The 24,770-nt window shown below is 39.6% G+C and overlaps 1 protein-coding gene across 4 annotated transcripts; it reads left to right on the top strand.

The window, feature by feature from the left end:
• Positions 1 to 892: 892 nt before the first annotated feature.
• LOC149011644 (putative beta-1,3-galactosyltransferase 12) lies at positions 893 to 21,510 on the top strand. Of its 4 annotated transcripts, none has more exons than XR_016174433.1 (8): positions 893 to 2,221; positions 2,323 to 2,475; positions 2,584 to 2,666; positions 8,546 to 8,645; positions 8,735 to 8,848; positions 10,796 to 10,938; positions 19,375 to 19,650; positions 19,756 to 21,510. XR_016174433.1 is itself a non-coding variant. In XM_089161517.1 (7 exons), exons 1-7 carry the CDS (start codon positions 1,047 to 1,049, stop codon positions 19,455 to 19,457), a joined length of 1,851 nt encoding a protein of 616 aa, XP_089017643.1. In that variant the 5' UTR covers positions 893 to 1,046; the 3' UTR covers positions 19,458 to 21,510. The 4 variants fall into 4 exon arrangements, 1 of the variants encoding a protein (XP_089017643.1); XR_016174434.1 differs by having other exon boundaries at positions 19,375 to 19,654; XR_016174435.1 differs by lacking the exon at positions 19,756 to 21,510 and adding an exon at positions 14,407 to 14,587 and having other exon boundaries at positions 10,796 to 13,918; positions 19,375 to 19,434.
• The last annotated feature ends 3,260 nt before the right edge of the window (positions 21,511 to 24,770 follow it).

Below are 24,770 nucleotides of genomic sequence, written 5' to 3'. Positions count from 1 at the left end.
GTACTGGTCACCAGAGATTGTTTGTTGCTGATTGCATTTGTTGAGATAAGTCTGAAAGCATCCTTTAACATCATGAAACCCTTGCTGCATCCGGTTCTTCCTTAATGTATCCAATAATCAACTAAGATTTTTCTGCTGGAATTGCGAAACTATCAGATCATCCAACACTTGAACATTCCTTATTTCAACTAAGGCTGTATAATAAAAAAATAAATTTCTATCAACTACCTTATGCTTAAATTCTATTTATTAAAACTTTCCTGCTCGAACTTTCATGCATGCGTGATTCCCAAAAAAATTCAAGACTCTTACCATGACTTCACCCTACCTTTTTATTTATTCTCAAATTAGTATTTTAATCCCCAAGTGATTTATTTCTTTTGAGTTCAATCTATTCATAATTGAGTCAAACTTATTAGTTGAACTACTTAGACTTTCTCTAATTATATTCTCAATGTGTTTTTCAAACATAAAGTAGAGTGTCAATACTTTAGAAACCTCTATTTTGAAATGCCTCTACAATTTGTACTTTTATTTTTTAATTCTCAAACTACACTTAATTTTTGTAACCTAACTGATTTTTTCTTTTGAGTTTATCTGGTTCGTTCATATTGACTAGTTCAAAACTTATAAGTTGAACCACAACAATATTATATATTCTCAGGCACTACCGTCACTTCCTTCCTAAAGAACAAAATCCTCTCTCTCTCTTCCGGACTCTCCATTGAGGGAGCGTTTTCTGGATCACTCACTGTGGGTCCCACCATAGAACCTCCAGTAGTCACAGACTCACAGGTGGGGTGGTAGACTGGTGACGTGGGTTCGAATAACAGAATATCTTATTAGTAGTATTTCTCAGTTGCTGCCACATTCGCCTTTCCATTCCTCTCAACTCCTCCAGTCAAGTGTCCTCTCTCTCTCTCTCTCTCTCTCTCTCACTCAATTAGTCAGCAGCAGCAATCTCTGTCTCGATCCTTTTTGACACGAAAGATTTCTTTTCTTTCTTCTTGTGACTAGAGAAAGTGTTTCGAAGGTTCAGGAGCAAGATGCAAGAAACTCACCACCGAATGGACCCGGAAAAGGAAAAGGAAAAGGAAAACGAAATGTTGTCGGAAAGGTATTCAAAACTGTTGTCGAAGGAAATGAGAACCCGCCAACGTCTATTGGAATTAGAAAAGAGGAGCCCGGAGATGCAAGAAGCTCACCGCAAACTGGAAATCGAAATGGAAATGGCGCCGCCAGGCAATGTGGAACCACCCAAACGTCAATCGGAATTAGAAACGAGGAGCCTGCAGATGCAAGAAACTCACCGCCAAATGGAAATCGAAACGGAAACGGAAACGGAAATGGAAATGGTAATGGAAATGGCGCCGCCAGGCAATGTGGAACTACCCAAGAAATTAGAAATGACGCCGCGACGGAAAATGAAACAAGCCAAACATGCTTATCGACTTGCCTACGTTGCCAAACCTTCTCGTTTTGGGGCAGAAGCGGCAGCTCCAAAAACGACGTCTGGCAGTGCCAGCGCTGCAGATCCGAAAACGACGTCTGGCAGTGCCAGCGCCGCAGCTCCGAAAACGTCTGGCAGTGCCAGCGCTGCAGCTCCGAAAATGACGTCTGGCAGTGCCAGCGCCGCAGCTCCGAAAACGTCTGGCAGTGCCAGCACTGCAGCTCCGAAAACGACGTCTGGCAGTGCCAGCGCCGCAGCTCTGGAAAGGTCTGGCAGTGCCACCAGCAGTACCGGCGCTACCATCAACACTACCATCGGCCCTACCATCGTCCCTACCATCGATCCTACCATCGATATGCGGCGTCCTGATGCAACGCAACCTGGCAGGCCGAGCAGCAGCAATGTCAATGTGCAGGAGAGGCGTCTAACCGTCCTTCGAAGATCTTTTCTGTATTGGATTCGTCGATGTCGCTTCTTGATAATCTTACTCGCCGGATTCGTCGTTGCCACGTTAGCCCTATATTTTAATAAACCACTCCATGTCTGCCGCTGCGGTAGTGCCGAAGACACATTCCGGAGTCGTCAAGATTTCTCCATTAATAATAATATTTCAAGAAAGGAGCTTCGCTATGGCAACTACCGCAACAAACCCCCATTCAAAAGCACCAAAATCCTCGGATTTGTTGGGGTTCTGACTAGTTTCTCTTCTGTGGATCGCCGAGCTGCTCTCCGCTCTTCTTGGTTCCCTTCCAACCCCGACGACCTTCGCAGGTAATTAATCCTAATCCAAACTCACTCATTCTTGTCAAAGACTGATGTTCTTGACGCTTGTTACAGAATATCTATTTGAACTTTCTACTCAACCTTCGCAGTTTAGAGCAGGCTACTGAATTAGTTTTGCGTTTTGTCATTGGACGATCGAAAGATGCAAAAAAGATGGCAGATCTTGATAAAGAGATTAAAAGATACAGCGATTTTCTGCTTATAGATGTTGAAGAAGAATATGTAAATATGTCAAATAAAACGTAAGACTTGAAACTCTGTGACGCTGGTCTTAATTTTTCAAATTTGTCACTTGTGATAATTTTTTTCTATTTCTTTTTTTGGTCTGCCTGTTTTCATATTTATCGTAGATTGGCATCTTTCAAAGCAGCCTATGATCATTTTGAAGCAGATTATTATGTCAAAGCGAATGATAACATCTATTTACGACCAGGTAATGCCACTTATGCAATGCAGATTGTATTTAACTGATTAGTTTGTTCATTAAGTTTTTGTTGAGAACTGTGCCTGGTAAGTTGCATATCTCAAAAGAATCACAGTGACCCGACTTTCTGTTTCATTAACCCTCACCGTGTTGGTGATAGACGATGCATATAGTGTGCTATGATTTCCATGGTTTAAGGATATAAACATATAGGTGTTACTTTTAAGGAGTGTTAGTTGTGCTGATTACACAAGATGCTTAAATTGGCCTAGGATTGGAATGGTTTCTAGGCTGATTGAGCAGTAACTTTTAGTTACATTTGAGTATTAATTCTGTCTTAAAAATGGGATCCTTTGCTTATATTTGGGAGTACCCTTTCTGTTTTAATGATAAGGCTTAGTTGCATCAGTAAAAGAGAGAGTAAGGAGCATTCGTTAGTTCTTCTAAGATTTGATTGGTAATTTTATATGCCAGCTTATCAGTTACCACCACAACAGACAGCTGGCTGCAGCCCAAAGAGTGTCCCTTAGCTTTTTGGGTTATCTACAGCTCCCTGTAGTTGTTCTCTTTATCTGAAACTCTTTGTAATTCATTGTACTCTACAGTTCCATCTACCTCAACTACGTTACTCAAATAAACCATATACAAATATATATGAAAAGTGATAAATCTCCCCTTGAGAAGCCTTTCAACATATTTAGAATCTTTACTTTATAGCCAACTGATTTTGCCACAATTGATAATTGAATGAGGCAAAACAGCCAATATCTTCAGGTCAGGCATTATTTCCAGGCTCAAAATAAAGGGTTTTGGAGAATTTTTTTTATGGCCTCTGGGATGTCCTCTGGATGGTGATCCTTATTGGGGTTTGATCTAAAAAAAATCTCCAAACCCCCTGATTTGGAGAAGGAGGTTGTCATGTTTCAAGAAGTACTGAAACTAGGGTAAAGGGGCAAATTTGAGATAGGTTTGAGGGACTTAATGATAATGGAATGAGAAGAAACAGGGATTGTACCTAGTTCTGTTACCAAAGAGATGGCTCACCAAGTTCCATCAAATTTGGATGGTGGAAACTCAAGTTATGGGGATTCTTGACTTTGGAGGGGAAAGAGGGTGTCAAAAGAAAGTAAGGGCATATTTGTGGATTGGTAGCATATTTTGGGGCTGCATGGGGATTGAATGTGAAAGGTATGGTGGTGTTATGGTGTCTGGAGTTTGGCTGAATTTTGATGGAGGGTTGTGGAGAAGTCATTATTCTTGATTGGTGGTAAAAAGAAGGGATCGGGCCTGGGAATGGGGGTCTTGAATGGAAAATAAAAATTTGACTTGAGTGGAGATGAAGTTGTAGAACGCTGTTATACAGCCACAGCTAGAATCCAGGGTTGACTTCACCTTGGACTTTCCAAACTGAACAAACTCAATTGCAGCAGCAATACTCACAAAGGGGGACTTGAACCGAGAGTACTTTATTCATAATCTGAATTCTGAATTAATGCCTCTCGAGTGTTTTTTTTTTTTTTGGGGGGGGGGGGTGCAGAATCGGGGCAGGTTATTTGTAAAATAAACTGGAGTTGTTGAATAAAACTTCTAACTAACCCCTAACTGAAAATAGAAACAAATCTGACTCAAAATAGGAAAAGAGAAGCTAACTTCCTGGCTAATTTGGTCTTTATAAGTCAGACCTGTACATGGGCTTGGACCCTAACTGTGGGCTTTTAATGACACTCAAATTGATCTAAATTATAACCAAAATACCCCTCTGATTGGGAAGAATGACTGAACTGGCTTTGCCCAATTGAATAAAGCTAAAAGCATGAAAATATAGTGTTTGTGCTGCTGGGCAGCAAGCCTAGGGGCTTCTTAGTCTTTGATTTGGTGTGGGAAGGCTTGGCTCTGCATCACCTGGCTTAGGACTCCACTACATTCTACTTGATCCCCGCCTTCGCAATTCCCTTTGGATGTAACCCTAGGTCAACAGCCAGTCTTCAGGATCAATTAAATTGAATCAGCAATAATATTAGGGTTCCTCAAACCCTGTGGTTACGGTGTTGGGGCTGATTAGGGTTGTTAGGATTTTGGGGATATGGGGATCCTTTGTGATATGGGTTGTGAAGGGATGGTTTCTCAGGGGGAAAGGTTAGGTTAATGTTTGTGGTCAAATATGTTCCAAGGATCTCAAGGATGCATAACCTATCCCATGGGAGATATGGGATAAATTCCTTCATAGGGGAAACTGGGGCCTATAGGTGTCAAAATCGGTTGAAACTTGATGCATGTAGGTAATAATATAGGGATATGATCTCCCAAGTTTGATGGGGGCTTGGATGGAGAAATGAAAAGATATGAAAGTTCTTGTTTTTAGGGTTTTGGGAAGTATGAAAATTCAAGAAAATTATTACATCTTGAAATCGGACAGATAGAAGGGGGTCAAATTGGGATCTAAGGTCACTATGGTTGGGCGAATGAGGTTTCTAAAGTTTGGGACTAACTGTCAGATATAGTTTTAGATCTGACTTTGAATTTTGGGTCTCTAGAGAAGACCAAAAATTTAAGAAATTAAAAAAGAAGGGCGCAATGGAAGGGGAAGAAGAGCGAAGGCTAGGGATGTTTGCTTACAAATTTAGGAGACTGTTCAGGATGATAACTTACTATTGTTTGACGACTAGAATGCTGAATTTGTGAAACTTAAGGCCTGGTTGTAGGTCTGGTCCAAATTGGAATGTATGTTTCTGCTCTCACCCATACTCATACAATGCAGACATGTCTTCAATTATCTGCACTCAGAAAAGTACACGTCTCTGCACCAATTACCTTGGGCAAGACTATTGTTAACTCCTCCATGGCTGCTGGTGAGCCTCTTGCCAATGATGAACTGATTGGCTGCATTCTCTATGTGTTGTCTTCATGACCCCAGTCACCACTGAGATCGATCCTATTACCTTGAAGAACCCCTCATTTATGGTGTCCTAGCAGTCATTTTAGCATTCATCTCTTAAGTAGAACTAGGTTTCATGCTGTTGAAAGCTGATACATCCTTGTTCTTCCTTAAACAGCCTCACCATGTCATTTTGGTTCTCATTTATGTTGACGATATACTAGTAATCTCTAACAAAGCCTCCTTTGTCATGTTGCTTCATGTCCTTAAGGTTGACTTTCCTGTGAAGGACCTTGTCCAATTCAGTTATTTTCTCGGTATCAAGGTTGCTCATTACCTTGATGGTTAGGTGCTGTCCCTATGGAAGTATATTTTGGATATCCTCTCCCATGCTAAAATGGTAGATGCCACTCGTCTCACAGTCCACACCCATGGCCTCCTCTCAGGCAATATCCATATTTGAGGGCCTTGCACTGTTGGCATCACATTGAGTGTCACTGATCTGTTGGTACCATCCAATGGTTACCTTCACCCTCCCCAAGTTGACATTCAGTCAATAAGGTATGCCAATTTATGCACTGCCTTGCTGATGGGCACATTTATGTGTGAAATCTTGAGCCATAATCATGCATTTTAACATACTTAGAAAGTTAGAATGGAGCTACCTGGGTATTTCTCCATGATTTGAGGAAAAGGTCAATTGGTAGAAGGAAAAAAATGCTAAATGGACAAAGGCGATGATATTATGAGATAAAGCCATCTACAGACTTAGAAGTGCAAGCTTTATGCATATCAAGGACCTAACTACAAAGAAGAAGTGCACATGGGCGGAAACATAATTTCCAGAAAATAGAAGTTTATCAGATTATATTGGATATTAGGCTCATCTTGTACGTAATTAGAAATGGTGCAACATAATTTACTAGAGCTGTTCAATCCGAAATCAGGATAGAGAGATAAATACAAAAAACCATTTTGGTCGAAGTTAGTTCTAGTTAGTTTTAAAAGTTTGTTATATTTTCTCTCCTCTCTGGTCTCTCCCATTATGTACATAGTTGTTTTTTGATTTGTGTATTTTGAACTTTTCTTTTTCCTCCTATTATTCCATCCTTATCGTGTTAAGACCCTATACCGAACCCTAATCTTTCTTTTATATAACCCTCAAATAGTTAGTAGTAGTACATAAATTCTCTCAATCTCTTTTCTTTTAGGCTTTTCTATGTGTTGCTCCCTTTTTTTATTTTTATTTTCTTAGACTTAATGTTTAGGAATTTATTTGATTGTAATTTTCATCAATGGAACTAGCTTTCTATAGAGTTTTTCTTTCTATTAAAGCAAAGTGTAATCCTTAGATTTTATCAAGGCAAGTTCGATGTTTCCTTCATGTTCAAGATTTTCTTTATATGATATGTGTTTCTCTTGGTTTGGCAACTTTAGATTCAGTTTTGAGATCTAGTTGTTAGGTGTGGTAGAATTTCAAATCGACTAAGTGTATGCTGTTCAAGATTAAGGTTTCAGGTAGGTAGCCTTCATCAGTTGTCTTCTCTCCATCTTTCATTTCCCGCTTCTATCTACCTTCATTCTTAGTTTAGGATTTTGAATCAGTGTTTATATTAGTGATTCTCTCTCCCTCATGGATCGTTAATTAGAGATGCCTACAGTCGTGCCTTTGTCTAGTTAAAGATTCAATTTGTTTACTGTTCTTTTTTATTATTCATTTCTTTCAATTCTATTTATATTATTGTTTCCCTTTCCCATATTGATCTTTGATTAGATATGCTTATGGTTGTGCCTCTTTCTAATTAGAGATCCATTTTATTTATTACTGCCTTTATTTATTTGTGCTTTATTTCTTTCTTAGATGATGACCGGTTAGGTTTTCTAATTTTCAATTGCAGTTTCTTTAGATGAATGTGATAGGACCGTTAATTTAGTTCAATTAGTTCACAAAATCCATCTCGCTCTTGCATTGCTTAAGCGATTAGCATAAAATGGTATATTTCCCTGAGATCAACCTATTGGCTACATGTTACCGTGGCTTGCTTTACTTATAAATTTGACAAACACTTCCCATGACACACTGGATGGCTATCACCAAGATTCTTCATTATTTATGAGGGACTGTAAACCATGTCCTTGTTTTCCTCATAGGCCCTCATCAGTCACTAACTGCTTTCTGTAATGCTGCTTTGGCTGGCTGGCCTCATGATCATTGATCCACTAGCAGCTATTCCAGATTTTTGGGGTCCAATCTTATCTTCTAGGGGTCTTGAAAGCAATCTGCTCTTGCATGTTCGAGTATTGATGCTGAATACAAGGCTTTAACCAATGCAACAGCTTAGGTCATGTAGCTTCGCTCCTTACTTGTGGATATTCGCTACCTTCATTCCACTCTCTGATATTGTGGTGTGACAACCTTGGTGCTCCCCATCTATCCTCCATGCCAGTTTTCCTTGCACCCATGAAGCACATGGTGATTGATTTTGACTTTTTGTGAGATCTCATAATATGGGGTCTCCTTGATGTTCAGTTTCTTCCTGCCAAAAACCAGCTTCCTGACACCGTCATAAAGCTGCTGCCTATTGCTTGGTTTCAGCTACTGCTTGACAGCTTCAACATTGGTGTTTCTGAGTTTTGCTTGTGGGGGAGTGTTGAAGCAACTGCCCTTAATATGCCACCTCGCAGTCACCCCTACAACGGAGGGGTGGTGCTAGCCTAAAGCACATCCTTTACTTTTTTGGGTTATCACTCAGTAGTTTGGGTTATCTATAACTTCTTGTAATTTTCTTTACAGTTCCATCTTATAAGGGTTTTCCAGTTGTATCATTTATGAGACTTTCTGCTTTGTACAGTACCTTATTACAACCCTTTGAGATCTGTCACAAACTGTCTGGAAAGATGTTTGTAATGACTGAATTTGCATTTTCTTCTTATATTATGAATTAGGTAAGTATGTTATTGTCCCTGTACCTAGCAATATGAATTTATGATTGGTTCATCGTTCGTTTTTCAGATCGGCTTGCTGTACTTCTAGCTAAGAAACGGACAGATCCAATGACTTACATTGGCTGCATGAAGAGAGGGCCAGTGACTAGTGGCCTGGGGATGACTAAGTAGAGACCTTATGTTATGTAGTCTATGATAAAATTTGATGGTCTAGTATTCAACTTGTCATGGGATTTTTTTCATTTGGAACTTTCAGGTCTGAGAAGTCAGGACATGTAATTGGCTATGAGGATTTCATTTACGCTTATGGTTCGATATATGTTCTATCGGAAGAGATTGTGGCAAAATTGGCAGTTGCAAGAAATACTAGGTCTGTATTCTTAATTTATTGCACTTACAATTTTGATAAGCGGATGGTTTATGTTTTTCATTCTTTCTTTTGGTTCAGTAATGATACGGTTCCATGAACATCTTATTTAGGGAAAAATACATCTCCCTCCCCTGTACTTTGCCTAATTAAACTTTGCTACCCTCAATATTCCATTTTTACTCCAGTATCCCCTACAGTTTACAGTAAGTTACTATTATACTCATGCCATCAGCTATAGTATTTTTTTAATCCCCAAAATAACCCTGGGTGAGTGTACCATGACCCTATTACCCTCAGAACTTCATCTTCTCCAGAGAAAGTTGCTTCTGACAATGATCTCTCTCCTCCCACTGCTTTGACTCTGTCGAACTGCCTATTATTCCACCAGGGGGTGGTGGAAGGGAGAGAATTGAGAAAATTTTTAGAATATAAAAACGCTAGTTCCAATTTTAATTTGCCGGCTACCTGTTTCATGGCTTTAATTTGAGCTGCGGATCCTACTCTGGAGACGGAAATACCCACATTAATAGCTGGTCGGATTCCAGCATTGAATAGGTCAGCGGATAAGAATATTTGTCCATCGGTAATGGAAATTACATTAGTAGGAATATTAGCCGAAAAACTCAAAAGAGAGAGAGAGTCAAGGATGAGAAAGAGGGGAGGAATGAGGATCAAAATCAGTGAAATAAAGCAATTGGATGCATAACAAATCACTCTCTTCTATAATTGACAAAAACCTTTGAAAATCAGAAGATCAATACTGATATTTTCTCCTTCTGGTTTGTTTTCATTGTCTACTGCGAGATCAATCTCACTGTATCCTTTCTCCAAAACATCTTATGTTTTGGGGGGGGGAACATATCTTATGTTTGGAGGAATTCTGTTAGGGCCCTGGGATTACAAGATTGAGCCGTGTGGAGGGGAGAGAGGATTATTGGTAATTGGAGGATTACAAATAAAGGGGAAACTAGAAGAAAAGGTCATGAATTCTATGTGACTGGTTTTGGGCAGCCTATGGCTGAGGGGCAGCATTGTTTGCTGTGGGGTGACTGGCACCATTAAAACCAGATTATCTTCTTAATTTCCTTGTTTTGATATTAAATTTCATATTCAATTTGAGGGATCTTATCAAATTCACTGGTTATGTCTTCTAAATCTGCTACAATATTTATCTTGTAGTTCATTTCTCTCTGGCATGCATATGTCATTATAAAGCTGTAGAGCTTTTGCAGTTCATCATCATCGCAGTCCTGCATCTCTGTATTTATAGAATTTAATTGGGTAAATGGGTTGACCCATCCTGGCTGTACAATACCACCCGCACCCGCACCCCCAATCCAAATCCAAGATCCCGTTGCTTCCATCACGGATCTCAAAAATCGGGTCATTTGAGTTGCCCAGAAAAATATATCGGTGTGGATCAATCTTCAATGCCAAGTAAGATTTGGACCCATAACAGGACATTATCAAGAACCCACTAAGCTGCCCACCAGTCCATCCTCTTGAATTTTCTGCCTGATGAGGCTCCAAGCTGATTTTGATGGAAAATACTCCTGTCGCATTTCTTTTGCATTCCACCAGCTGATATGTCCACATTTGGTAGATCCCTCCAGATCTCACACAGAGAAGGGGAATGGCCTGTACACGGTCACCAGTTGCCATTCTGAATGAATGCATGATTGCATCGCCCCTGTGCCCTCCAATGAATAAAAAGAGAAAAATTTTCATTTCAAGTTCTTTTAATGATTTTTATTAGAATGTTGGTTCTTTCTTTTTAAATATATTAAATGTGATCCTATTGCTGCCATAGTTACTAAAATCAGCCTCATTGATAACATTTGTGATAAATATGAAATATGTCATCAATAAACATTCTGGTCAAATTTCAACATATATCTTATTTTAATCATAAATTTGTTTCTTGTTTAAATGCCATTCCTTGTTCAGTTTTAGAATGTTTAGCAATGAGGACATCTCAGTTGGAACATGGATGCTGGCCATGAATGTCAACCAGGAAGACAACCAAGCATTATGTGATCCTAAATGTACACCTACGACTATTGCTGTCTGGGATATTCCACGATGTTCAGGTATAAAAATTATTGATAGTTCCCTTCTCTTATTTCATTTCTTATTTCTAATTAAAGCAGCTACAGTTTAGAAGTGCATCAAAGGAAAGTTGGGGCAAAATATCAAGTGCATAAAAGTAAGGCACTAAGAGTTTAATTTTGAATTATTTTTAATAACTTTTTACCTGGATTCAGAATCTAAGAGATCAAATGAAAGTATTATTTTACATTTCTAATGGGGTCATGTCAAAAGGCTGTACAAGAAGCAGGTATCAGTTAGCAGTATGCATCGTGTATTATGCTTTTTATCATTATTAAAAGAGCCTGGTTTTCAAGATGAGGTCCCAGGGTTTATGCTCTTTGCCGATGATATCATATTGGCACCTTGGTGGATGAGACAAGCAAGAATAAATCCTGAAGAGTTTTGGGGTCAACCTTGGAAATAAGAGGCTTTAAGATTAGTAGAACAAAGACAAAGTATATGATGGTCTTAGGCATACTATGATTGATGCTGACATCGTGCAAATCGAGGAAAGAGAAATATCACAAAGTGACTATGTTTTATATTTGGGCTCCATTATAAATAAAGGTGACATAGAAGATGATGTTTGACAAAGGACTAAAGTGGGTTTGATTAATTGGAGAGGTGTATCTAGAGTGTTGTGTGTCCATCATATTCCTTCAATGGCAAAAGGAAAATTCTACAGGATTGCTGTACAACTAGCTGTGATGTATGGGGCAGAATGTTGGGCAGTTAGAAAATGTCATATGCAGAAGCTATGCATAACCAAGATGAAGATTTTAAAATGGATATGGGTCAAAACTAGAAGGATAGAGTTAAGGAATGAATACATTAGAGCTGACTTGGGAGTTGCCTCAATTAATGACAAGCTTTGAGAACCATTTGAGGTAGTGGTATGGACATTGTTCATCGAAGGCCTCCGTACACCCCAGTGTGTAGTGATACATTCCCTATTGAAGCATCTGAAAGAGCTACAGGCAGGCCTATAATGGCCACAAGAGAAATTGTGAAAAAGCACATGCATGGTTTTGTCTTTTTCCTAATATGACCTCAGGTTGAGCCTATTGGAGGGCAAGCATCCGTGTAAAGAGTTCTCCTGACCTATTGGGCTGTTATATTCCTCTTATTTTCGTTTTCTTTTTGTCCATCTCCTCCCCCCATCTCTCCCTTTTTTTTCTTTTTGCAGGGAGGGTGTGTGTTATGATTTCCTTTTAGCTCCTCAGTCCTGCTCCTGTTTTCCCATTTCTACATTCCCCTTGGTTTTTCTGGATCCATTTAACTGACCCTATTAAGTTGGATACTTGTATGTTTTAAAAAGACCCAGTTTTTCCTTAGCACGGGTTTGGCGTTTGGATGGGCCTCCTAGAATGGTGGGCAAAGCATTTCAAGAATGCATCAAATAAGGGAGAGTAATTATTACATCCCATTCATCGCTTTTTCTTTACCCATGGTGAAAAGAAACTTTCTCCTTATTATACTGCAGGATGAAATATAGGAGGCAGAGTTGTGTAAAAAGAAAGGTTGGTTCATGGTGGTTCGTGGCTACATGGTGGTTTTTTTTTTCTTTTTCATTTACACGTACATGCTCATACACCTTGATATAAGTGATCATATATCTCTTTCTATTTTCTTCATAGAAAAGGAGCAGAATATCTGGAAATCAAATCCCCAAATCTCCATAGGTGTTATTACACAGTATTCTATCTTTGGTGGCAGGGTCTGTGGCCACATAATTGTCATTTTAAGTTACAGCTGGGTATTTAGTATCTATTTTATTGCATTGGACCTGGCCGTTTGAGGGGGGGGGGAGAATGGGAATCATTTTTGTTTTAAGTAGGGAGTGTCTGTAGAGTCAGGATTTGTTTGTGATATTAGGGGATTTTTAGGCACATCAACCATTTACTTATGCCAAGGTCCTCTTCTTGGCTTGGTTTCTCGTAGAACATGCTGATTCCTCTAAATAAGACTCCCTTAGGGCTTAGAACCACATAATCAGCAGGCTGTGACTATATAAACCATTTATCAGATGCATAAGGGCTTTTTGGTTGGGTTAGCTTTTGACAGTATCATTCATTATGCCATCTAAGTGGTAGTCCAGATTGATATATATTTGGGTGTCCTCGAACATGAAGGAAACGTCACCATATGGGTTACATAATTTAGGATCAATATGATTTGAAAAACTGTTTTCAATTGTTCAAAGTCCTTCATTCAAAACATGTTGAATTTCTCTATTTTATCTGTCCTCTTTATATTTCTATACATCAGGGGGGGGGGTACCAGTCCGGGGTTTGTAGTATATGGATCCTTCTGTATAGCAAAGAGTGGAAAAGGGGAAAAAAGAACAGAAGAATAGGTTTTGATGTTTCTCTCTTCATTTTTATTACTTGGTTATGTTGTGACGTCATTCTCTTTTTTATATATGTCATGTAAGATGTTGATGCAACAGTTTGGCATTCTTGTTGATCCACCACATTAGGTGAGTTGTGTTGTTGTCCTAGAATGTTTATAATTATTTTTGTTTGTTAGCCTCTAGCATCAGCTAAAGGTGTTGTAATCTCATTATTGATTATAGTGGAAAGCTTTACCTGGAATGGGTGACGTAGTTTTTCCCTTCAACTTGAGAAGGTTTTCCTCAGTTAAATTGATGTATTATTTTTTGCGATTTGGCTTTACTTTTTGTGTGTTATTCATGTGTGTATAATGTAATGGAGGGGTATTAACCCCTTTGCCTTCCATGAGTATTGATGACCTCAAACACTTCAAGATATAAATTAAAGCTATCTACTTGTGTGGAAGTTAAAATGTCTTCATACTCTTGGACATGTATGGATAAATCTATCAGAACGAATGTAACCTATATACATGACACTTAAGCGGTTAAGCCTAAGAGCGTACTACAAACAGATGGACCTTCCAAGATCCCGTCACACAAGAAGACATACTCCAAAAGCGAAGAACTGAAGATTTTACAAGATGGTAAGACACTGCATCCAGTCTAGGACAGACAGCATGTTGTAATTGCATAACAATGCAATTTCATGTTTGAACATATGTGCATGAGCTACCATTGGGTCAGACCTTTGAATAGTTGATCACTTCCTGAAATGTGCAGTGCTTAATATAAGTGATGGTCGAAGTGCAGGTCGACCATATAGTCATTTGGCTGTATTAACGGTCAGTAGCCTGACAGTTGCGACCCTCAGTCTGCTGGTTGATTTACAAATCAACCATCAAGCAACCACTGGCTTATTTAATTTCTAAGAGCTAGTTTTTCATTGGCTAGTTGTGTAGGTCAACTAACACATTTTATAGGTCAACCATCAGGCCAAAAATATAACCATTTTCTATTTGTTGGAATTCAAATCAGTTCCACATTTTGGTTATAAATAGTGGTCTTAGTGATCCTCTTAAACATCATTAAAAAGACATTAATTAGTCTCTCATTCTTGCTTGTCTCTATCAAGCTTTGTCTCCCTAGGAATCCAAATTCTGTTGGGTTTAATTGCTCTTAATTGAAGAGCTTGGTGTGAAGAACTCAGTTGAGGAAGAAGTCATTTGAAGAGGCCATTGGTGCATTGCAACATAAGTCGTATCACTGTGCATTGTCTACCCTTACTCAAAGGATTATGTCATACCCTTTAAAAGGTAACATCTTTTACCTCTCCTTTCTTTTGAAATTCTTGATTGTACTCAAATTTTAGACTAGACTTATGAGTAAAGAACAAGGACTCTCTCATCCTTAAGGGTTTTTTTTGGTATTAGTTCTCACTCTCTATTTTAAAAATATTTTGGTAAATTATATTCAGAATAAATTATGAAATGAAAAATAAGTATGCTATGTCAAAAATGAAAAATTGATAAAAAAAAATGATAATGACAATTGAGAAGAGATTATTTGGGTTTGGAAGTGAGAAAAATGTGAAACAATAGGGACTTCATAAAAGAATGTATGTTTACTATTATACCCTCAATTTGCATTTGGATTTTAAGTGGCTTGCACAAAATTGAAGAGTTCTTAACCCAGAAACAATAATAGACAAAAAGTCTATTATGGAATTTTTTTTTTGGGGGGGGGGGGGCGCTTCTAGTCTTTTAAATAAAAATAGGATTTAAAATGAATATAAAACACATAAAATAAAATAAAAATCAGAAAATGATATCGAGATGATACAAAAAAAGCCCTAAGAGAGTGGATGCTTTTGTTTGGAATCGAGATTGTATTAAGATTCTCTTATCCTTAGCAAGATTGTGGAGGTATTGTTTCTTTACCATTGTACTGAAAAGGAATCATAAAGGTTCTTGTTAAAGTTAGAGATGAGTGGACTTAGACTCAATTGTGTCGGACCACTAAATATTTTGTGTTGCCTTCGATCTTATGCTTATCTGTCTTTGTTGAGTTGTTTTTAAACCGTTAGTTTCTAAAAGAGCCAGTTTTCACTAGTTCAACCTATTCGACCCCCCATCCCTAGGTTGGTTTACGCATAAATGGTTATCATTGTGTGTGACATTCATTACCCAAGAGAGAAATGGTTTGTTTTCCTAACATGACAGATGCTTCTGCTGACTGCTGTTCTTTAGTTGTCTGCCCTCATTTGCTCTGGTTTTTCTTCTTTATCTCCTTCCCCCTTCTTCTTTGAATACTCTTTAGTTGTGTCCAAAGTGTTGTATGGTTAGCGTATTCAATTAAGTTTAAAGGATGTGTTATAGGACAATCATACGATTAATTTTAAGGTATTGTGTATAATGTGAGCAGTCAAGAAGCATCATGTTGACAAAAACTTTGTAACGGAGATAAGGATGTTGAGATGCATGAGGGGAAAAGGTGGGAACGAGCTAACCTTTGTGTTACTCTTCCTAACCTGACTGACTTTTCCTAACCTTTCCCACCAACAGCCCTTCCAAGCTGCTGATTCAAATAGGTCAACTCAGAGTGTCCATTAAATTCGGAGACTCAATCCTAAACCTAGGAATGGAACATAACAGAAGATGGTTGCTTTGGATGTCAAGAAACAGGCATGAGAAGGAGCTTCAAACTGGGATTAGCTCTAGATATGCTGAGTAAGAGAAATCCAATGGAGATGGCATCTTTATGATCAACGGAGGCCTTTGGATGTCCTAGTATGGAGGAGTGGTTTGATTCAGATCAGATGAACTGAATTAGCCCGGGTAGACCTTAACTGGCCTTAAAAGGTTGTGGGTAATGATGTGTAGGGTTATATTTATGATCTCTGTTAAACTGCCAATGTTGAGGAGCATTCACTGTAGGGGTAGAGTACAAGGGAATTGTAGGGGATGAATTCCAAACATGGAAAGTAATTTGTTAGGACTGTGTTAGGGCTATATTAAGGGTAAGAGAGGGACTATGAAGGGGAATTGACTAGTGTTTTGTTTGGAAAAAGATCCTCAGTTGGGGCATCTTGAAGGGTATATCCAGGTTTGGGGAAGATCATTGTAATGGGGTCTTGCTTAATTAATTACAATGGTTGAGTTTAATGCATCAGTCTTTTACATTTCATCTCTACACTTTGTGTACGCCATCAGTTGATGTTAGAGTCAATCCATCAAGGTCAGAGTGTGTGCTGTAAAGAGGCCATTAAGAGCTAGTTGCAGGGATTCCATCCATTTAATTTAGGGTGTGAGGTTCTTATCAACTAATATTAAAGCGCATTGATCCAGCAGATGTTTAGAAGCTGAATGGAGGCCAAGGTCGAAGAAATCCAGTCGGCAGTGCAGGGGTTGCAGAGTCAGGTATCGGTGGTGGAATCCAAATAGGATCCCTATCCCAACACATGGAGAGAAGAGATATTTAACTAGGAGTTCAGGGAGGGAATCAGAACTTACCTGCTGCTGGGAAGGCCGTCAAATTCAATTCACCGGCAATGGAAATGATTGAGGAGAGGGTAACGAACATTGCAGCCTTCACCGAACTGAGAAGAGAAGAGAGAACTAGAGTCCTTCATCTCACCAAAGAGTACTCACAAAGACGTCCTCAAGAAGTTCAGAAGACGCATATCAGCACGACTGCAGAAGACAACAAGAGGTCTTGGAAACTCTAGTGGCTGTTGGAGCTCAAGAAGAAAGTTTGTTTAGAAGGGCAGTTAAGGTTAGGTTAGAACATGGCCTAAGGGTTGATACAATAGAGTTAGGGCGTGCTATGCTCAGCCAGTTGACGGACTTGACCCACTCACAATCTGATTTGGTTAACATTGGAAGTGTTGTTTTGGCTATAGTGATCGGTGCCATGGTGCAAAATCTTGCAAGATCTCGGCCGATATCTCGGTTTCTTATGAGGTTGAGTCGAGATTATATGCGAGACCCAAAAAACACCAAAAGTCGACCGAGATCTCAGTTTGCCCAGGATCTTGGTTCATCTCACCCCCTTTTTTACCCAATCTCGCTCAAGTCGAGACAAGATTCCTTATCTCGTATTGACTCCTCTCGATCATGTCTTGAAACCAGTGTTGTGTTCTTCATTTTTTGACTGATTTTTGGTCGAAATCTTGCTAGATTTTTCACTTGTAACACTTCTAAGAAGTCCTTAGTTCATGTACAACAACAAAACAACATCAATCAAGTTTATTTCAAGGTGTTCTTCAAGCTAGGTGAATTTCTTCCCCAAATTTTATTTTTTCCAAATATTATGATGTATCTTATCACTTAATTTTAATTTATATCAATTAACGGTTCTGTATTTCGTTTTTTATCAAATTGCATGTTCATTTCTTTAGATTTCAGGTTCAAACTTAGAGTCGAGTTAGAACTCATGCATGGGCCAATAATAGGCTAAATATAAAATTTCCGCCCAACATGACCCTTATAACTGCTTGAGATGGGCCCTCGACTTCCCTCGAGTTGGCCCCAATTTTTTACCATATCTTGGCCGAGATCAGCCTCGGGACCGAGATTTCTTACCATGATCGGTGCTGCTCTCTCATTGTCATCTTTAGGTTTTGTTCTTCAGATCCTTGCAGATTTGCAAATAGATCTTGCTCAACAGCAGTACCCTTCTGTTATCCTTCACTGTATTGCTAAGTACACTGGAGGAGAAGATAAGGATCCCAAGTAATTTTAAGTTCAGGAAGTTCATATGTGGTGAGGAAGCAATAAAGATGTCTCCAACCGAGCCATATTGCTGGTGCTGTCCCACTTGTAGAGGTCACAATAATGTTCTTGCATGTTACATTAGCGGTTCTAAAAAGGCAGTTTCTGAAGTCCATAAGATCCTTTAAGTTGTTGGTGAATTTCCTGCTTGTGCTAACATGGAGAAGTTCAGGAAGGGGACAATTCACAGGAAATTTGTTGTTGTGGACACTGAATCGGCATGGTTGTGCAGCAAGCATGTGAAGATCAAGCTTCTAGATGGACCTCACCCCAAGGACAATATTTGACGTCGCGTTGAGGGAAGGGAAAGGGGGAAGAATTGTTAAGATATACCAATATTGAAGAATTGTTGAAAGGTATCAATTCCAAACATGGAAAACAATGTGTTAGGTTTTTTCTTTTTTGGATGAATAATATGGTAGGATTCTGTTTCTTAGGATTGTGCTGGGGCTTTATTAATGGGAAGAGAGGGACTGTGAAGGGGAATCAATTATTGTTCTGTTTGGGGCATGCTTGCCTGCAGAGAGGGGAAGACCTTGGTTGGGGCATCTTTAGGTTTGGGGAAGATCATTGTAGCAGGGTCTTGCTTAATCAATTACAGTGGTTGAGTTTAATGCATCAATCCTTTACATTTCATCTTGTTCCTCTGTATACACTATTCAGTTGCTGCATGTGAGCATGAATCCATTAAGGTTGGGCTATGTGGTGTGTTGTTTGTGCAAAACCATAGAGGACACTTAGAGCCAGTTGTAGGGATTTCATCCATTTAATTTAGAGTTCAATTGGGGGTTGCTATCAACCTCAAATAGAGCTGATTGGAGGGAAGGTATCCATGTACCTGACCTGTTCTGTTTAGCTTGCAATAGATCTATGAGGTCTACCACTGAAACATTGGTACCTTCTTGGAGAAAATTATCTAGAAGAGTGGTTCCAAAAATTATCCACCATGAAGTTATTGACAAATAAATATCCTTTCTTTTAATACATAATTTACAAATCTCCAGCAATAATGTAATCTTAGGTTTGTGATGGTAATATCATGTATTGGGGCTCTGAATTTACTCTGTAGGTATCTAGTTCTGCTCATCTCAAAGGAGTCCAGATCCTCTACCCCACATGTGGGGTGGGGGTCCCACCTTTGTGATCTGATAATCCTCACTCATTGTGTGGTCTGGAGTTTTCTCCCCTCCTCCCACATAGGATAGGTGATCCAAACACGTGATCCTCCTTTTTCTCTTCTTGGACTTTAGTGCCCACTACCTCCTGAGTGATTAATATTATTAGTTACTCTGTAAAATGCTTTAGACTTGACTATCTGGAAAATTTTTCAGGTTTATGTAACCCAGTCGATGGGCTGAAGGAGCTGCACAAGATCAGTATGTGCTCCAAAAGTCCAACACTACCATCTGATTGACAGGTAGCATTTGCATGGGGTCCTACCTGATTAAGAGCAAGTAAAAGGAATTTACCCGCTTTTTGTTATGGAGAACTACGACTGCTGGGTTTTACCCAAAAAAAAAGAACACTATTCCTGGGAACTGCAATCAGTTTCTAAATCTACTACCATCAAGAGGGTTATATTTTTCCACATGCTACTTGTTAATAAGGCAAGTATGTATCCTTTCTTTCTTTTTTCCCTGATATTTTGTCTGTATTTTCGGTTTAGCTGTAGGAATTTGAGCTCCTAAGCCTGTAAAATCTGATGATGACAGGTAGCATTTGTATGGGTTCTCACCTGACATTTAAGAGCAAGTAAGACAAAGTTATCCTCATTTTGTTATGGAGAACTTCTATTGCTGGTCTTACCAAAACAAAGAATAGAACAACTTCTATTCCTGGGGACTACTATCAGTTTCTGAATCTACTACCGAAGAATAGAACAAATCTGTTCCTGGGGACTACTATCAGTTTCTGAATCTATTTCCACATGCAACTTGTTTACGAGGCAGGCATTTATCTTCCCCCCCTCCCCCAATTTTTTGTCTGCTTTTTTGGTTTAGCTATAGGAATTTGAAGTCCCAAGTCTGTAAACAACCTCTACCAATATGTACAGTGTATCATATCAATGTATGACGTGCTTTGGTCCATATCTTTTTGTATCTACAGTTGCTGTCCTCAATTCTGATCCAATAGATTCTCAGTTTTTACTGCGACCAAGTTTCAGTCTGATGTGAGTTTTGAGTTGGAACTAGTTCTACTGCTGAGATCTTGAATCGATATCCATGTTACTGTAAAGAAAACAAGGCAGATTGAAGGTTCTCCGTTTTCTTGAATATATTTCCAAACCAGGTCTTATTTCATTTCCTTAATGTTGATTGTAAAGACAGTAGTTTACAGCAAAGATGACTTGAAGATGAACCCTAAGGAATTATATTGAATCAGTGACTGGAAGTGAGTTCATCAAAACTTTATAGTAAACTACCCGGGAACAAGCGTATGAATCTACAAAAGGGTAAAATTTAGGATTTTACAAACCTAAAGAGCGAAAGAGCCAAAACTGATACATAGGGGCGAAGAGGAAAGTGAAAAAACAGTAATGCAGTAACATGCAATCAATTGAAGGAGACCCCTGCCAAGGAATGCAAAAAAATAGGGCAAGCTGACGGGTGGATCGGAACTCGAGAATGTGACTCGTTTGATGGAACAAAAAGAGAACATTTTATTATTCTAAACTCTCATGGATTAAAAAAATCAAGAGATTCTGCCCAAAAAAAAATAAAAATTTAAGGATTATTTTCCTTACCCCAAAAAGTGTATGGAGAAAAAAAATCTTGAAGGGGGAGAGAGAGAGAGAGAGAAAAGGGAGGAAAAAAATGTACAAGGGGAAAGAGCAGGGGGGGGGGGGGGAATAAGCAATTCTTCATGGGGAAGACACCAAAGTAGAACCTAAACCCATCGTAAAATCAATATGCCTCTTTCTTGAGGTATTTGCGACAGGGGAAGGGCAAGTAGCTACAATTTGGAAGAAACATCGAAGTAGATGACTTTCCAAATCACATCCAAGGATCTAGAATTGGAGGTCATCTTCTAAGATTCCTCTCCCACCATAGGCGATAAACAATGACTTGAAAGACTAGTTTGCCAATCAAGTCACAAATAAAGGTGCTAAGAAGAATCTTAGAGTCCAAGCCCAATCTTGCATAAAGTCAAAAGAATGACAAGAGCAAGACCATATGGAAGCAAAGGCTTTTCCCTAGAAGGTGCAGGAGAAAGCACATGTGAAGAAAAGATGATCAAGATCTTCCATATCATGCCAGCAAAGGATGCAACAAGGGTTGGTGGGGATGATGGATCAGGATGGGAAAAGATTGGGTAGGAAAGCAAAGGTTGAGGGATCTTCAAACAATCATGGAGTGAGGAGGGGGGATATGACCCTTAAACCAAACTAAGATGACAGGGGAGTAGAGAAAGTCCTAGCAAAGGAGGTGTAGAAAGTTCCTAAAATGGAAGTGGTCCAAATTGTGGGACTCTTGTGCAAAAGGGCAGGAGGTGACCAGAAGTCGTCAGAGATGAAACCAGAAAGGGTGGCAGACTCATAGATCACACGTAGTCTAAAGTAATTGTAAAGAATGCCCATTATATGGTAAAGGGTTGAGCTAAAAATGGACTGTATACCAAGTGGAGACTAGGGTAGATGGCAGAGAGGGATAATGGTCTCAACTCAAGGAGCGTCCTCCAAGCCTAAGAAGGGTTAGAGGGGAGAGGGATGTCGAGATGGAGTCAGATTTGAGGAGATGGCAAAGTAAACCTAGTTGACCGAAATGAAGTCATGTATGTAGGAGACTTTCCAATTGTGTTTTAGCAAGTTAGCAGTGTTGTAGTTTTGAATACACCTAATGCCAAGCCCTCCTTCGCATTTTGGTCAACAAATAGTCTTCCAACTAATGGAGTGCAGAAAATGGGATGATTCTTGGCTTTTCCGTGGGAAAGCATATAATAGGGCGTCCATGGCTCTAATGGTGGCTTTGGGGCTAGTGAAGATGCCAAACCAATAGAGGTAGGAATATTGAAGGATCAAGTGTATGAGGATTGTTCAATAAAGGATAGGAGCTTAGCTTTCCAGAGTTGGAGTTTCTTGCAAATGTAATCTAACATTGGAGTGCAATGGTGATTGTTAAGCCTCCCAGGGATGAGCCGAAGCTCTAAATAGGAGACAGAAAGAAGCATAGGGGAGAAATCCTATGAGTTGGAGGACAACGGCTTTGGTGGAATCTGAGAAATTAGTCATGAAGAGGGTGGAGTTCTCTAGGTTGCTATCGATACTAGAGAGGGATTCGAAGAGGGAATGGGATGAAAGAACGGTTGAGATGGAGCGGTGGGAAGTTGTGGAAAAGATCATGAGATCATCATCAAAGGTGAGATGGGTGAGCTTGAGAGCCTGATAGGAATGGGGGGAGATGTGGAACTAATCCATATTAGATTGGATGACACTAAAAGGACCTCTAATGTGAGAGTGAAAAGGAAGTGGAAGAGATGACACCCTTGGTGAATGCCAACGCAAGATTGGAAGAACCTTGCAGAGGAGCTATTGGTGATAATGGAGGATGATGTGGAGATATAGACTTCAATCTAGTGGATGAAAGAGGGAGGAAACCCCATGATAGAGAGAACATCATTGATGAGGTCCCATAAGTGGGAATCAAAAGCCCTGTGGAGGTCAACTTTCTAGAGGACAACATGTGAGTGTGAAAAGTGATCAAACCACAAATGATTTTTGCACAAAGAAGAATATTATCGGCAATGTTTCTAACAAAGATGAAAGCATATTTGTTATGGATGAAGAAAGAGTCCTTGATCGGTTTAAGCCACTTGGCAAGGACCATGGCATGAATTTGTAGAGAAGATTGCAAAGGGAGATGCGTCTGAAGTCTGAGAGAGAGAGAGGTTAAGGAAGACAACTAGGAGGGGTTAAGGAAAAATCTCCAAATAGAGCTTTAGGGTGTTTGGGGTGGCAAAGAAAGGTTTCGTTGATGGAAGACAACTAGTAGGGGTTAAGGAAAAATCTCCAAATAGCACAAAGAAGATTTTCTTGAATGAAATCTTAGAAGGTCAGGAAGAATCCCATACTAAAGCCGTCAGAGCTATGGATATGGTTAGACTTGTAGGAGTAGATGATAGAGAGGATCTTGGAGGAGGCAGGGATGGCATTAAGAGAGTCACAAAGGGAGGGATCAACAAACTTTATTGATTAGGTTGGGGGGAAAGGAAAAAAGAAGACTACTTCTTGCTTGATAATAAAGAGATTAGAAATATAGGGCCCATTCAAAGAGAAGAGAATGGTAATGGAGTTTTAATTGTGATGAGTTTTGAGGAAGTGATAGAAGAAGGCCAAGTTCGAAGTACCAAGTTCAAGCCACATAATCCTTAATTTCTAACGGAAGAAGCTTTCCTCTTGGGAAGATAGGGACTAGAGGCTCTTGGAGAGGGACTTCTTTTCCAAGAACTGGGGAGGAATCAAGGGATTTGGCTGGAGAAGAGATTGGACACGGGCATGACTAGCATGGCAAGAAGAGACCTCTAAGGAAATGTTCCCAAAGATGGAGGAGTTCTAAAGAGTTGAGAGCAACTTAGAGTTGTGGAGCTCCTAAGTGAAGGCCACAAAAGGAAGGGAATGGCAATGATTGGCTTATCTTAAGCCTCCTGGACAATGGGGAGAAAAAAAGGGTTAGAGGATCACATGCCAAAGAATTTGAAAGGCTTAGGATCAAAGGAAAGGTCAGAATGAATTAGGAGGTGACAAAGGGAATGGTCAAAGAGACTAGAAGATAGGAAGGAAATATGGGAGGTAGGAAAATGAGAGACCCTAGAGTCATTGGCAAGGAACTTATCAAGTTTGGAGGCAATGCAATCATGACCAATCCTACAATTATACCAGGTGGGTGGGTGACTAGACTGAAATGGTCAGTCATAGCCAAATCATTAAGGCAAGAATTGAAGGCATCAACTGCAGCCAAGTCAAGAGGGCAGAGGCCAACATTTTTGTGTTTGAAGTGAACCACATTGAAGTCACCTCCTATGTCCCAAGGTTTGTTACCTACTGACTCACTAACAATCTGAAGATTAAACTAGAGGAGGAAACAATTGAAACCACAGATGACGGAGAGAAAACAATAGTTTGAGGTGGATGGGAAGGAGAGACAGAGGTGCATGAGATAGGGAGAAGAGAAGAGAATTGCGATATAGATTTTAGATGTGTCCCGTAGAATCCAAATGCGACCACCAAGGGAGTGATCATAGTTGGAAGCGAAGGACCAAGAGGGTGCAATGGAGGAGGTAATCTGACTAGTTTTGTGTTGGTGGACATGGGTTTTAAGGAGAGCACACAAAAGAAGCTTTGGAAGAAGAAAGGATTGCTCCAATATCCGCTTGAGCAATTAAGGAGTTGAGGCTTCTAACATTCCAAATGAGTGTGTCTGACATGGTAGGGTTGGGGAGGGGACTAGAAGGATGGTCTCGAAGACCATCAAACTAGGTGGCACAAAAGAGGGGATACCCTCATGGGGTGGAGGAGTCTCATATAGGGATGAACCAAGGGGCAGAGAGCTTAAAAAAATGCTTGCATTAATGGATGATCCGAGCTAGGGGGAGGGGATGGGCAAGATGATGGCAACACGAGTTAGGGATAAAAAAGAGTTGTAGGGGATTAATTCTAAACATGGAAAGTAATTTTTAAGGTTATCTTAGATTTGCCTCGAGCTTTTATAATTCCTTCGATTTGGATTAAATC

Source organism: Hakea prostrata, chromosome 7, assembly GCF_041222555.1.
Source record: "Hakea prostrata isolate BN-2017 chromosome 7, UWA_Hpros_2, whole genome shotgun sequence".
Lineage (NCBI taxonomy): Eukaryota > Viridiplantae > Streptophyta > Magnoliopsida > Proteales > Proteaceae > Hakea > Hakea prostrata.
Note: the sequence above shows the minus strand (reverse complement) of the source record. Positions and strands in the feature narration are given on the sequence as shown.